Below are 15,505 nucleotides of genomic sequence, written 5' to 3'. Positions count from 1 at the left end.
TGCAATACACTGTATTTGCATGCTGGTCAGTTTTTAGATGCCACTGGACTGGGGGTGTATGTGGCAAAAGTAACAGAAGCTGAAGTTTCTTAGCCCCAGAAAGCTTCGAAACCCACCCTCCGTATAATCTCTCCGCCAAGGCGCAACTTCTTCCTTCGCTTGCATCCGGTGCCACAATCCAGGCTTAGAGCAAAGCGCAGGAAGGTCCTCGGAGCAGGGGTGCCAACTGGAATAAAATTTGGGGGGGGGGCAGGTAAGTCCCACCCCACATAACCGATCGCATGACTCGGTGCATGCACGCGGACCGAATTGCAATGCCTCCGATATTGCAATATTTTATATGGGGGCGTTGGGGCGAAGGGAACTGTCTCCTATGAAGCCGCGAGGCCAGAGGAAGGCGAGGGAAAACAAACAAACAAAAAGCCCCCCCCGCACCCCAAAAAAGCAGCTCGTCAGGCCGGCCCTCCGCTACCTGTTCCGGGGCGGCCACGCAAGCCGGCCGAAGAAACTCCCCCTTCTCTCCGCCTCCGGGAACGAGGCGCGCTCCGAGCCGCTCCCCACGCCGCTCGCGCACACGCGCGCGCACACCTCGGCCGGAGCAGCGGCGGGGGCGGGGCCGAGACGCCCCGGCCAATCAGCTGCTCCGCCTGCCCCCAGGGCAACGTTCCACGGCGGTGGCCAGAAGGGGCGGGCGGCGTTTGCAAGCGAGCCGGAGCTGCTGAGAAGGGTCCGTCGCCGAGTGTATCTCCCCTCCCGGTAAGGGCGAAGAAGGCGCGCTGTGCCGCGGGGCAGGTAGGTGCATGGATGGTTTTATGTGTGCGCGCGCCCTCGACGCCAAGGCGGTCGTTATGCAACTGGTGGCGGCGGCGGTGCGCGGGGCCGTGCGCTCCGTGCAAGCGCGGCTCCTCTGCGCAACAAAAGGCGGCTGCACCCTTCGGGGAACAATGCAGAGAGCTCTGCTGCTGCGTCTGCGTCCTATAGGCATTGCACGGAGGCCTCTTCTTGCTGCTGGTATTTAAATGCAGCAATTGCTTTAGAGGTGTGTGCCCCGTCTTTTTTTAGCAAAGGCGCACCTCTCCGCTTCGAGACAAAGGATCCTCAGTAAGCTGCCGTCATGGCTCGGGCCGAGCCCGTTGCATCTGCCATGATCAGGGTGTCGGGGCTGGTGTGCTGCTGGCAAGGAGAGAGAGAAATGGATGCAGACGTTGCCGAAACAAATGCACGGTGGTGGTGGTGGTGGTGGTTGCTAGTGCGTGGTTGCTGAACGCAAAAAGTGGCTTGAGCTGTGCGGAGCTTGGGGTGGTGGTGGTGAAATGGACGTGCAGTTTTGCTTGGCCCATACTGGGGTGTGAACCGGAGGAGGAGGAAACGATGTTTACCTTTTCCCCATATATACTGCACCCCATAGAGAGAGACGTACGGTAGTTGTGTATCCTGTTGCAAAGCAGGAATGCACCCCGAGGCGTGCACATTTTAAGAACGTGGTAAAACAATGGCCTCTCGCCCTGCAAGCAAACTATTGGGAAAGAGTTCTTCTCCGCTTTCTTTTATAGTCAGATGTTGTTTGCAAGCGACATGCCCGTATACTTGCCACTAAAGCCGTTTTAGAGCTTTGGGTTTAGTGGAGCTAGCACCCCAAACACCTCCAGTCCTAAAAAGTTCAACTCTCGGGAAAGGATGCAGTTTTATTGCTAGATGAGCCTCGGTTGATTTACTGGGACAGTGATTAATTTTCAAGTATGCACATTTTTTTTAACGCCCAAAGTCTATGTGCTGATGTGGCTTCGGTCTTGTACTCATTCTTCTTGAGGATCTTGCTTCCTCAACCCTCCAGATGTTTGTGGCCTACAACTCCCATGATCCCTAGGTAGCAGAACCAGTGGTCAGGGATGCTGGGAAATGTTGTCTCAAAAACATCTGGAGGGCTGAGGAAGCCTGGTCTTGAGAATAATTGTTACTCTGTGTGTGTACAGTCAATTTACATTAAACTATATTCTCATTTGAGGACTCAGGTGGGTGAGTATGCACATATAGGACGGACCAGAGCATAACTGAACATTGTTTTCAAGGAGGCATCCTTCACCAGTCAGGTATTACGCGTCTCCTAGTACAATAAGGAAAATGCAAAAGGGAAAATGGAGTGAACGTTCTGTTTAAAATTGACAACACACTTGCTAGTGTCTCCTTGGCAATAAGACTTGGACCTGACACAGGCTTTCCACAAAGTCTCTATTCCCAACATAATGCAAATTATTCTCATCCTTGGTGTCAGTCGTTTCTTGAATGACAAAACTGGATCCCATTATTAAGAAGATGCAATTGAACTCTCTTTTTAAAAAAAGAAGGCCGAGTTTTAGGAAATTGACTATCTTACACTCTCTCATCTTCTTTCATCCAAAATATAAACAAATCTAGGGGTCCTTTACCTTTTTACCTGTTCTTAAATTGACCTTTTTGTGTGTACAGAATTCTGTGACTGATTTTACATTGTGTAAAGTGCATTGAAATAAGCATTCAGTGTGTGTTTTTAAGCCTGATGTTTAGGTAGTGTTAACTACTGTTGACATTTTATGCTTAAATTCTGAGTATTTTTGAGTAGGGAATTGACTACACTTTCTAGAATAGCCTTGCAAAACTTATTTCCCTCCCTAATGGGGGGGGGGGTATTTCTTCTATGGAAAGTCATAACATTGATCTGTGATTGACTAACTGCATAAAATTGCAGCAACCTCTAAAACTGATAGCTTATAAACATTCAAAAAGCTTATTTAACTTCCATCAGTCTTAACTCTTTGTTTGCAGGGGAGGTGTGTGTGATATATGTGGAATTTTTGTTGCCTTGAAGGCATATGAAACTAAAGTCTGTTGAAACTAAAGTGCCTCTGAACTCGAGCACTTCTTATACACTACTAAGCCACAAACATTGCTGCCAGGTAGGGGTTGGTCTACTTGTAAATATGGAGATACTGTGCATGTAATTTTGCAGCGCAGTTAAAAAGCAAGCCAGAAGTTGGTGGTACACTGCTTTGAAATACCATATATCGTTTGAACCTATGAGAAAGATGCTAAAGGTGTTTTGTGCAGCATATACTTGTTATGATCACGTCTATAGCCTGTATGTAGAATGTAACAGGTATCCCTGACAAACCATACTTTCTGTCAACCTTTCTGCAATATTACTTTTCAGAATAAGAAAAGAAGATGAATGTCGGGGTTGCCCACAGTGAAGTAAACCCCAACACAAGAGTAATGAACAGCAGAGGAATGTGGCTCACGTACGCTCTTGGGGTTGGCTTGCTCCATATTGTCTTGCTGAGCATCCCGTTCTTCAGTGTTCCGGTTGCATGGACCTTAACCAATGTTATTCACAATTTGGTAAGTACTCTACAAAGCAATGGAGAAAGAAAGGTGATACTAAGATACCTGTTACGAGGTAGAGGCCCGGGAAGCTCCTTTCCCGGAAAACAATTGAGACTGTTGAATAGTGTCAAAACAGAAATATCATTGGAGTAAATTCATTCTGTTCCCAAGACAATAAATAAAATTTTTAATCTCATCGTCTGGATGTAGAATTATCTAATTGGGGGGGGGTGCTCTTAACACACTCGAGGACATAAAACAGGAACAAAAATAAACATTAGGAATATTCAAATAAGATGGCCATTGAAAGCACTCTTGCTCATCTGAAAACTCGTGAGGAATTTAAATCACTTGCATTCAATCCAGGACGCTGGATTCTCCCCAGCTAAGCTGCTTGAGGGTTTTAGGTCCCCTCCTGATGGTGGCGTTACTTGCCTGTTGAGGCCCCCCCAGGACACCCCCAAATAAAGACACAGTTCACACAACATCTTTGTTTTGGTTTTTGGCATAATTTTGGCCACAACCTTATTGAATTACAGTATGTGAGTGGTTGCTTAGGCCTTGGTTAGCGACTATCTGTTCCCATATAGAGGTAGGAGCAGAACTGACAACCGCAAGCCTGCGGAAGTCAGTAAGGGTAGACATTTTTGGGGAGAGAATAGAGCTGGGTGCCAGGCTCTCAGCTCTCCCCAAATGCTCCCAGGGGCTCTTGCGTGGCCCTAGCCCCTTGCCCGGGGGTTCGGACAAGAGCAGGGCGGGCCCCTGGATTCCTTTACCGGAATACCCTTGCAGCAGCAGCATTGGAGGGGCAGCCACAGCCAACCACATCCCCTCCACCAACCAAAATTAACCATTGCCTAACCGCAACCTTACAAGTTGTGACGATTTGCCACGCGGTAGGCAAAAAACCAAATGGCCCCAGCCAATCAGCCAAATGGTGAAAATTCCTACTAGGTCCCTGCTCCAAAGCAAGCGACCCCATGACAGGCATAGCAAGGTGGGCACGAACAAACCCTAAATATAGGGAGGGTGGACGGGTAATCGGATGTGCGCAGCGAAAAGAGGAAGCTCAACGCTGCGCACAGGGAACGTATATAGCACCCCCATTAATCAAACAATTTTGCAACATTACATTTTCCCCAGCAACAATTGGAGGTTCCCTATCAAATTCTTGGCCATCCCCAGCAACAGGAGATGTCATGGTTGCCCCCACCACAACACGTGCTCTCCATGAAGGAGAACCCGCTTTGCTGCCCACAACTGGCAGGGTCTAGAGTCCTTCAAGAACCTATGGGTCACTTCCCTACTGGCCTGCGTGTGCTTCTCCCTTTGAAAACGACCAGGGGGGCTTCTGGGGTCCTCTCGCAGTTCTTGAAGGAGTAGGCACTTAACCACTGCAATAAAAGAAGCCTGCTCTCCAACTAGCTCCTCCATAGAGGAATGGGAGAGTCCTTCAGAAGTCTCTGTGAAGATAATGGGGCTCTGGGTTAATAATTTCCCATTCTTTGTAGAAAGGACATCAGTTAGACAGAGACAGCGAGCGGAGACCACATAACACTGGTCTTGAAAGACTTACATTGGCTCCCCGTACGTTTCCGAGCTCAATTCAAAGTATTGTTGCTGACCTTTAAAGCCCTAAACGGCCTCGGTCCAGTATACGTGAAGGAGTGTCTCCACTCCCATCATTCTGCCCAGACACTGAGGTCCAGCTCTGAGGGCCTTCTCGGTAGTGGCACCCACCCTGCGGAACACCCTCCCACCGGATGTCAAAGAGAAAAACAACTACCAGACTTTTAGAAGACATCTGAAGGCAGCCCTGTTTAGGGAAGCTTTTAATGTTTGACGGACTATTGTATTTTAATATTTTGTTGGAAGCCACCCAGAGTGGCTGGGGAAACCCAGCCAGATGGGCAGGGTATAAATAATAAATTATTGTTGCATTCTCCTTCTCGACTGTCCAGCGCTAACTTCACAGAGATGGGGTTAAGTTGCAAGCCATACATTACTGAAGCAACCACCTTCATATAGATGAGCTTTGATCCTTGTGTTTCATTTTGCAAACGCTTTGCAGTTGTTTGGCACAACAGGTTAAGCATGCAGTAAAATCTTAATGAGAAATGCTATGACTGCCATATTCCCCTGGATAAACAAAGCGCCTCCTCAGGACCTAGGCCTCTGGGGTCATTAGAAAGGACCGAGAGACTTAGCTGATGCAGGCAAATCTCTGAATAATGTTATGCAGGGAGGCATTTGGTTGATTAAAGCAAACCAAAGTGGCTTCTTATTTTGTTTACCTTAAATGTCACTTTTAAAGAGTCAAATTTATAACTTCTGACACAAGAAGCATCTTGGGGAATAATACTAAGTGCTGTACCTATAAAATATCTCAGCTCTGATGAATTACTCCTGGCCAGTATTAATGCTGCCTGGAGAATTAAGTGTCGATTGTGACAAGCAGATAACTTGCTCGATTTCAGGCACTATGAATGGAGAACTGTGAGATGTTAGACTTCAAATAATTTGCACATTATCTGCTATTAATTAACCTGTAGGTTGTAGGGAAAGGAAATAATTTTAAGTGAGCTGCTTTTACTGTACTGGAGTAACACACAAAGCTCCAGAAACACACTGGCCATTATTTTAAAAATTATTGCTTTCTAGTACCAGCTTATAGACTACCTTTTCTTTTGCTCTTCTCTGAGGGGAAAAAAACTCCAGGGCTGCTCCTAAAAGCATTAAAATGGGCTTCCTGTACTTTTTGATGTTGAAAAGGGAACAAATGATATATGAAGAAAGGGAGTTCATGTGGGGAGACCACAACAGCAAAGTCATATTTCGGGCCCTGCCTTCAGTTTGCACCTTCAGTTTGTGGTTGAGGGGAAAAGGGTGATTTAGAGTGAAGATTCAGGAGCCGCCTTGTCCTGCCGCGTCCTTTAGGTATCACAGACTTGATTATTTTATTTATTGAAAACATTTACATGCTGCTTAACGTTTCAGAAATTTCCCAACTGGGTACAGCCTGGGAATTGACCCTGTTTTGCACACAACCAATGCAAAAAGCGAAGGGAGAACCTTACAAAACCATTTTGACTTTGAAACCCCTGGAAAATGGGCGGTTGGAATGCTATGTTCTCCTTCAATTGAAGGGAGTGCAATGTTGAGGACACTCAACACCCTTGACACCTGAAGAGACATACTTGAGAAATAAGCCACTTGTTACTTGAGAGCTCCTATCATGAAACTCACCGGTGCCTCACTGTCCCTACCTCTAAATTGCCTTTAAATCAGCTTATTTGGGTCGCACCCCCAGCTGAGAATTTCTCCAACATTGGTGTGACTTGCAGCTCAATCCTGGGCAGTTCTATTCAGAAACAAGGCCTGTAGCATTCACTGGGATTTGCCGTATTTTTCGCTCTATAAGACGCACCAGACCACAAGACGCACCTAGTTTTTGGAGGAGGAAAACAAGAAAAAAAATATTCTGAATCTCAGAAGCCAGAACAGCAAGAGGGATCGCTGCGCAGTGAAAGCAGCAATCCCTCTTGCTGTTCTGGCTTCTGGGATAGCTGCGCAGCCTGCATTCGCTCCATAAGATGCACACACATTTCCCCTTACTTTTTAGGAGGGAAAAAGTGAGTCTTATACAGCAAAAAATATGGTACTTAACATTGCTGCCTTCCAACGTTAGTGTAGGTGTCCCCCTCTGTGCAGATCAGCTGAAGAGAAGGGATCATCACATGTTCAGTCTGATGGGCAGGGAAGTAGCAATCTGGATCCCCATTAAAGCCTTAAATAGAGTAGAGACTTAAAACTCTCCCCTTCGCCTCATCCAGTCTTATGTGTACTTTAATCCCCCCCTTTTTTGTTGTTGCTCAAAATCAGAGGAGTCTCGCAGGGCAAAAATTTTGCTTTGGCTGAAGTTAGCCAGCCCCACTGATAGGTTTTTGAGAAAGACCACACCGTCTGTTTCTTTATCAACTATTCAACTTTTCCAAAATAATAAGCTAAGGGGTGTGTCACATAGAGGCCAGCCACTGAGGACAATCGCCATTTGTCTTGGCATTTCTGTGTAGTCGTTTGTCGAGCATGGGTACATATGCAAACACAGAACAAATTCCTCTTTTCGTTCAATAGCAGTACTTAATGTGGCGTGATTATTTCTCGCAGAGATTCTGTGTGGTTTTCTAATAATGCCTTCTTTTATTTTATTTTTTTTCCACAGGGAATGTATGTATTTTTGCATGCTGTAAAGGGGACACCATTTGAAACCCCTGACCAAGGTAAAGCAAGACTGCTGACGCACTGGGAGCAGCTGGACTACGGCGTGCAGTTTACATCCTCCCGGAAATTCTTCACAATCTCTCCAATTATTTTGTAGGTTCTTTGTTTTTTTCAAGTGCAACCATGGCAGTGTTTGTAGTCTGGAAATTGTGAAACAGCAATATTTGGTGCGAAAAATCAGTTATTGCATAGGGTAACGTGTGAAATCTGCAAAAAAATAATATTGGGGTCACATATGTTTTACACTTGTCTACTCAGAAGTAAGTCCCACTGAGTTCAGTAATTCCTCCAACAAAAGAACTCATTTTTTTCTGTTTAGCTGCTTAGAAACATAATCTTATTGCTGTTCCTGCCCTCAGGATACACACACCTACTGTAGTGAAGACTCTCTTAATTGTTTTTTCCTCTTCTTGGATCTTTCGTTTCCACCAACTAATGCAGTATCCATGGTATTCTAAGCCAGAGTCAAACTTTGAGCAACCTTATTACAACGGTTGGTAATGCTCACAAGTATTAAGCATGGCCTGTGGGCACTCTGTTGATCATCTGTTTTCTGAAACAAGCAAGGTAGCAACCTAGATTATGAAACATGAACTGTACAGAGGAATGCATTTGTCCATTGGCAGCTCAGTAGGTATTGCAAATAACGTTATGCAACAACCTGCAATAGCTCAAGGAGACTGCTGGCATTCAGCTACAGTATATAAACCGTTTATACCGTAGTATAAACATGGCAATTTGTTGTAGGTAAGTCACGGTCTGTCTGCATCCCCACTCCCTTAGCTTCTTACTCGTTGTAATGATTTATGAGATATTGTATAGGATGGTTTGAGTGCTTTGGGGAAGTGCTTTTGTGAATGGATTCAAATTGTCTTGCAAGCCACATACCAGAAAGTCTAACCCAGCGGTCAGCAACCTTTTTCAGCCACGGGCCGGTCCACCGTCCCTCAGACCATGTGGTGGGCCGGACTATATTTTGAAAATAAAAATGAATGAATTTCTATGCCACACAAAGAACCCAGAGATGCATTTTTAATAAAAGGACACATTCTACTCATGTAAAAACACACTGATTCCCAGACTGTCCACGGGCCAGATTTAGAAGGCGATCAGGCCGCATCCAGCCCCTGAGCCTTAGGTTGCCAAAGGTAAACCATTAGGTCCAGTCGTGACCAACTCTGGGGTTGCGGCGCTCATCTTGCTTTATTGGCCAAGGGAGCCAGCGTACAGCTTCCGGGTCATGTGGCCAGGAATACTAAGCCGCTTCTGGTGAACCAGAGCAGCGCACGGAAATGCCGTTTACCTTCCCGCCAGAGTGGTACCTATTTTATCTATTTGCACTTTGACGTGCTTTTGAACTGCTAGATTGGCAGGAGCAGGGACCAAGCAACGGGAGCTCACCCCATTGCGGGATTCGAACAACCGACCTTCTGATCGGCAAGTCCTAGGCTCTGTGGTTTAACCCACAGCGCCACCTGCGTCCTACACCTGGTCTAATCTCTTAAAAGATCCTGTGACTTCTGCAGTTGGAAATATTTTGTAATAAATGCATATTCTTTGCTGAGATTTTCCCCTAGAACCAATTGTCAGTTCTGAAGTGGTAACTTTATGCATGCCCTTCATTACAAAGAAATTTCTTTCCTTCTGCCCTGTATTCACTCCCCCTTTGTTTTTCTGCAGGTATTTCCTGGCAAGCTTCTACACAAAATATGATCCGGCACATTTCATCCTAAACACAGCTTCTCTCTTAAGCGTACTTATTCCGAAGTTGCCACAGCTGCACGGAGTCAGAATCTTTGGGATCAACAAGTATTAAGCAGGAGAAACGAAACTACGAGCAATCTGACCAAAACGTGGCATTGACTGCTTGTTTCCCTTGGCGGAAGGAACAGTTTGCAGTGCCACTTATCTAACAATCTACAACAAGACTTTCTACTCCCAAGATGTGTGCTATTCTTTCAAAGCTATGCGGGAGAGGAATAAGACTTTCTCAAGACGTATCAAACTTAAGTGGTATATCTTTAGAGGAAAGGCTTTGCATAAGGAGCTAGGCAGGCCTAGTTCTATTATGTTAGGTGCACTGGCAGGATATATGCCAAGCTAGCATAAATGAGTCTCAGAAGGAGAATGAGTAATTTGATTGAAGCATAGGCATAATGTTTCACAAGCTTAAGACAGCTGCGGTAACGCAAAGTGCATTAGGAAAAGAAGGGGAATTGCCCAAGTTCTCCATTGTAAGAGATGAGTATGGTTTAAATGCTGTAAAGTAGCCAGTTAATGCTTTTTGGGTGTTTTTTTAATGTTATTATTTTACATCCAGGATTTTATCTCCAGCTGCAGGAGTTGCCAGGTTAATATTATACTAGCAAGTGCTGTGACTCCATTGTAATGGATTTCATGCCTTATCGGTTCAGGTCAAATTTAAAGTCTTTGTTTCATACCAATTTAAACCAATCAATAATGTTTTCCAGACAAAGCTGATCGTTCTAAAACATCCAGAGTATCTAAACTTACAAAATGATCTGTAGAACTGGGTTCTTTTCCGCCTTGACTGACCTTAGTGGCTGGGATCATTAAGACCGAGATATTTCGCCTTCAGTGCAAACCGCTAAATAATTTTTCACTTCCAGAAATGGCTCGCAAAAATGAGAGCCCTGTTTCAATTAGTAGAAACGCTGTCTCGAGTGGAATATCTGGCCTTGTACAGGCAACAACCATTTTGCACGGGGGTTGTGGACTGAGTTTGCATAACCCCGCTCTGCTCTGTTGTGCCCGCACCCCCTTTTCCAGATACTTCCTTGTCGCACGTGTGCAGTCACACACATATTGGACACGTGCAAAACATTCATTGCCTGTACTCGGCTGGAAATTGCCACGCGGTGGGAAACACACGACGCCATAATGTGTTGCCTCCAGATTTCCGCATCCACCCCCTTGTGCTTTACGCAAGTTGTGAAAATTAAGGGTGGACTGCAGGCTTGATTAGAACTGTGTAGATTGGGGGATTTTTTGCCTTAAGAGCTTAAGGTCTTTGTTTCAGTGTTTGGTACTACCACACCCTGTATCAGCATATACACAAACAACCTGATGTGGCAAATACCTCTTGGATAAATCATTTTGTGTAACCCAAGGAAGAGGCATGTGTTCCCCCCTGTTGAATGGGGAATGGCTGTGACTTGGTAGCAAACAAAAGCACCTTGCTTCAATTAAGACTCTGCCTCATTGCCCACAGAGACGTGTGAATTCAAGCTAGTAGTGATTATGCACTAATGGGCTACTTTCAATAAACTATACTTTCCTTGGACTCTGGAAATGTCTGTTAAAATATCAATGTTTTATATTAATAAAGTGAGTGACTTTGAGACTGATCATATCAGTACAGTGCATTGTTAAGTACAGTTCACTGTACCAAAAAAAAAGAGGAGGCAAGCATAACAAATTGTAAATAGAATTATAGTTGTAATGTAGGGCTAGTGTTTGAAACACTACGTACTAAAAATGTATGAAGAATTGAGTAAGAAGCATTTTCAACAACTATCTAAGACATTGATGTGTTAAGGGTTTTCTGTCTGCCTTTTGACATTTCCCCTCAAATCTGATTTCTGTGATTTATTCAGATTAAAGAAAAAATGCCCTAAGAAGTCTTTCATTTGTTTTAAAAATGAATTAATCAACGCACCATTTTGCTTACCTTCCATAAGCTAACATGGCAGGTTAAGGCTTGCTTACGCAATGTGTGATGTCTGATCTTATGTGAAAATTGTCATGTTACATGACCTATGATGTTGCAAGAAAGATATGGGTCAGTATTAGCACCCATCTGCCTCGGGAGACAATGGAGGACTGCACCTTTGGGGTTGAAGTCAAACTGTTGGAAGGTTACGGCGCCTGCTGTGGCAGTAGAGACTGATAGGGGAGAGATAGGTTTTGTGCAGCTAGGGCAGAGGATAGCGTCTGGTTGTGCTGCTGCAGATATACCACGGTGACCCTTCTCTCTGCATTTCTCCTAGCGGTCATTCCCCCTCTGGTTACTGCTATTCATGCACAACCTTTCTGACAGTCTTCAGGCACTACGTTCCTAAGCTCCCATTTATTTCTGCCAGGCATGTGTAGCTTATTTACATAGTAAATTTTCCCAAAAAGGAGACCGATGACTTAACTCCTTTTTTTTAGGGTTGCCTAAGTCATCATTTTGGTGCTGTGGGTTAAACCACAGAGCCTAGGACTTGCTGATCAGAAGGTCGGCGGTTCAAATCCCTGCAACGGGGTGAGCTCCCGTTGCTCGGTCCCTGTTCCGGCCAACCTAGCGGTACGAAAGCATAGCAGTGCAAATAGATAAATAGGTACCGCTCTGGCGGGAAGGTAAACGGCATTTCCGTGCGCTGCTCTGGTTCGCCAGAAGCGGCTTAGTCATGCTGGCCACATGACCTGGAAGCTGTACGCCGGCTCCCTCGGCCAATAAAGCAAGATGAGCACCATGACCCCAGAGTCTGCCACGACTGGACCTAATGATCAGGTGTCCCTTTACCTTTTTAAGTCATCATTTAGGCCTGCCTCTTCCATGTTTCACTGGTATTTTGCTTTTGATTCCACTGTGACTAATGAAAGCTGAAATGCAGAGTAACTATTACCCCATTGAAATTACTCATGCATCAAGTGAGTCTTAACCAGACAGCTAACCTGGGTCACTGGGTTTGGTTTGCATAGTCATATTCCATTTAAAGAATATAAGCTGAAAAGCTTAAGGCAAAGTAGTCCAGGTCATGCACAACATGCTGAATTTATTCCAAAATACATAGTTATAAGACGTGATGGGCAGATCATAGTTCATGAACTGAATACCACTAGTCTTTTCCTTCCTTCCCAGTAACTATGCAGAGTTAGAGGGGGAAATATGAAGTAAGAAGTTGCCTGCAATTTGTCTTGATCTCTAGGCCTCTATCAGGGGTCAGCAACCTTTTTCATCTGTGGGCTGGTCCACCGTCCCTCAGACCATGTGGGGGGCCGGACTATATTTTGGAAAAAAACACAAATTTCTATGCCCCACAAGTAACCCAGAGATGCATTTGAAATAAAAGGACACATTCTACTCGTAAAAACACGCTGATTCCCAGACCGTCCGTGGGCCGGATTTAGAAGGCGATCGGGCCGCATCCAGCCCACGGGCCTAAACAACTGGTTTACCCCTGGCCTATATCCTATCTCTACCAACTATGTTGCTAACAGAAATAGGGAGCAGATGGGAATGTCCTGCCCATTTGTTGGATGAGCACTTTACCAGTTTGTTTAAAATTAGCAGTTAAGGACTAAAAGATCCTAAATGCAAACATTGTTTCATTATCAGCCACTGCAATATTTAAATCTGATACGATAACACTTTTCTAGCATTAAATGAAGTAAATTTTTGCATAATCCAAATGACAAACTCTTCAATTTTTCTGATATAGTTCAACTAGGGTTGCCTAGAGAACTTGTATAGCAAATTGGGGATGGGGAGAGCCAGACCTGATGAAATTCTGCCTTCTGTGTAATTTCTAAAGAACTGTTTAGGGAAGTTTTTAATGTCTGATGTTTTATCGCTTTTATATTATCATTAATGCTGTTGGGAGCCGCCCAGAGTGGCTGGGGAAACCCAGCCAGATGGGTGGGGTATTGTTGTTGTTGTTGTTGTTGTTATAAAACAATTTCTAAAGACATAATATAAATCACTAAATATAACCATTTAGTGGCTATATCTCCTAACCCTAACAACTGATTTTAAAATTGAATTCTAAAATACTCTTCCCCCTTTTAAGTTGCTGCAAATTTCAAAGGAAGTTTTATAGTAGTTATATTAAAAGAAAAAAGCAGACAAACATTGCGGTCACAAGCTCAATATTAGACAATAGTGCATCAAATACTGTGTTAACTGTAAATATGATTACTGGTTTGAATGCAGGGTGATTATTTACTTACTAAATAATTACGTAGCAAGAATTGTATAACTAAAAATTATTAGAGGAAGAACTGAGTGCCCTTTCATTTCATCATCCTGTATTTTTTGGGGCAAGTTGTTCCAAGCCCTTTTAAGGACTAAATAATTGTTTCAGCTGGACAAAATAAATGGGAGTAGCTGGTTTTAGAATTAGACGCTAAGCCACCCAGATACATACACATATCTAAGGAATGTTTACCCTCAGTTTGATCAATAAAGAGGATTTAATGGAAGAAATGTGCCCGAGTGCTAAATGTCAGCAACACTTTAAAAATGAGTGACAGAAGCTTTGTACAGTCACATTGTTGTTTTTAAATCAGTTGCTGTTTGTTAAGGCTTTTGACTCTACTATCACTGAGATAACACAAGGAACGCGACAACATTCAGAACTGGCCTGGACTTTGGATATAAAGTGACTCATTTTGTCCAAGACATCTTCTTTCCAAATATCCAGAAATAGAATATTATGCAGCTTCATGTTGGGGAGATCATGTGACAGCTTACCTGACTTAACAGAGTTTGAACGCTTGCATCCATAAGCTCTTGAAGTTTCTTACACTGCTGTGGCTTAATTCCTTTCAATCTGCTTTTGCTCTGATACTGTATCGGTGTGTGTTTTTTGAATATGCATATTGTTTTTCTGTAATGGAAAAAGTAGGTACTAAAAAACTGACATTTGGGTTGTTATAAGAAAATACTGCTCCTTTTCCCTTATGGGGTATCCAAGAGCCTGTATGGAGTCCTTAAGTAGGTCACCTATCGGAAGGAGAAAATAACAGAGGCCAACCAGAGAATATTGAGAAGCAAAGCAGCTAGTAAGCCTGATATTTATTAACTGTTGCAACAGGGTCTCACTACCAGGTAAAAAGGTAAAGGACCCCTGGACGGTTAAGTCCAGTCAAAGGCGACTATGGGGTTGCAGCGCCCATCTCACTTTCAGGCTGAGGGAGCTGGTGTTTGTCTGCAGACAGCTTTCCGGGTCATGTGGCCAGCATGACTAAACTTCTGGTGCAACGGGACACCGTGACGGAAACCAGAGCACACTGAAACGCCGCTTACCTTCCTGCCGCAGTGGTACCTATTTATCAGCTTGCACTGGTGTGCTTTCGAACTGCTAGGTTGGCAGGAGCTGGGACAGAGCGACAGGAGCTCACTTGGTTGCGGGGATTCGAACTGCCAACCTTCTGATCGGCAAGTCCAAGAGGCTTAGTGGTTTAGACCACAGCACCACCCAAATCCCTACGCTCACTACCACACATAGGAGGCAGGAGGGACCTAGAACAATGGTGCACAGGCCCTTATATAGACACTTGAAATTGCCCACCCTGTAGCTCAAGACCGCCACCCTAAAACATCATAAATACAGTGGTACCTCGGGTTACATGCGCTTAAGGTTACATACGCTTCAGGTTACAGACTCTTCTAACAAGGAAATATTACCTCAGGTTAAGAACTTTGCTTCAGGATGAGAACAGAAATCGTGCTCCGGCGGCGTGGCAGCAGTGGGAGGCCTCATTAGCTAAAGTGGTGTTTCAGGTTAAGAACAGTTTCAGGTTAAGAACAGACCTCCAGAACGAATTAAGTACTTAACCCGAGGTACCACTGTACATCACAGAAGGAGGTGGCCTCCAACAAAATTCCTGTTTTGTCAGGATACCTGATAATAGCCAGTGATTCCTGTAACTGGGCAGCCGGGCCATTCCTTTTGAGATGCTAAATACTTAGTTCCTGAATCCAGGTCACAGGTTCACCCTATTCATGCACAAATACATCCTTAAGACAGTAAGCAAAAGGCAATGGAGAGGCTTTCCCATTTCCTTCCTCCTCGCAGAGAAATATTTGAGGTCAGTTTGGGAGAGTCAACATAGTTTCAGGATTGCTCTCCTGTAC

General features: G+C 44.5%; 2 protein-coding genes across 3 annotated transcripts in view; one reads left to right on the top strand and one right to left on the bottom strand.

Annotated features, from left to right (window-relative positions):
• The window catches only part of PMS1 (PMS1 homolog 1, mismatch repair system component), a 54,192-nt gene extending 53,529 nt beyond the window's left edge, over positions 1-663 (bottom strand). Inside the window, exon 1 of the mRNA XM_081917281.1 lies at positions 473-663. The gene's annotated coding sequence lies outside the window, so the exon portion shown is untranslated. The remainder of the gene's footprint in view (positions 1-472) is intronic.
• Positions 657-11,282, top strand: ORMDL1 (ORMDL sphingolipid biosynthesis regulator 1). Of its 2 annotated transcripts, none has more exons than XM_081899312.1 (4): positions 657-792; positions 3,188-3,375; positions 7,583-7,734; positions 9,322-11,282. In XM_081899312.1, the coding sequence occupies exons 2-4, from the start codon at positions 3,202-3,204 to the stop codon at positions 9,455-9,457; spliced, it is 462 nt and encodes a 153-aa protein (XP_081755438.1). In that variant the 5' UTR covers positions 657-792; positions 3,188-3,201; the 3' UTR covers positions 9,458-11,282. The 2 variants fall into 2 exon arrangements, with proteins under 2 accessions (XP_081755438.1, XP_081755439.1); XM_081899313.1 differs by having other exon boundaries at positions 665-756.
• Positions 11,283-15,505: the final 4,223 nt, after the last annotated feature.

Source organism: Podarcis melisellensis (assembly GCF_964234715.1).
Source record: "Podarcis melisellensis genome assembly, chromosome: 1".
NCBI lineage: Eukaryota > Metazoa > Chordata > Lepidosauria > Squamata > Lacertidae > Podarcis > Podarcis melisellensis.
This window is presented reverse-complemented; position numbering and strand designations above follow the sequence as displayed.

What these genes read in the sequence shown, in the direction of transcription:
- ORMDL1 (XM_081899312.1), top strand. Translation starts at nt 3,202, where the DNA reads ATGAATGTCGGGGTTGCCCACAGTGAAGTAAACCCCAACACAAGAGTA. An exon ending in CCAATGTTATTCACAATTTG is followed by an intron (nt 3,376 to 7,582) that starts GTAAGTACTCTA and finishes TTTTTTCCACAG; the next exon opens with GGAATGTATGTATTTTTGCA. An exon ending in ACAATCTCTCCAATTATTTT is followed by an intron (nt 7,735 to 9,321) that starts GTAGGTTCTTTG and finishes GTTTTTCTGCAG; the next exon opens with GTATTTCCTGGCAAGCTTCT.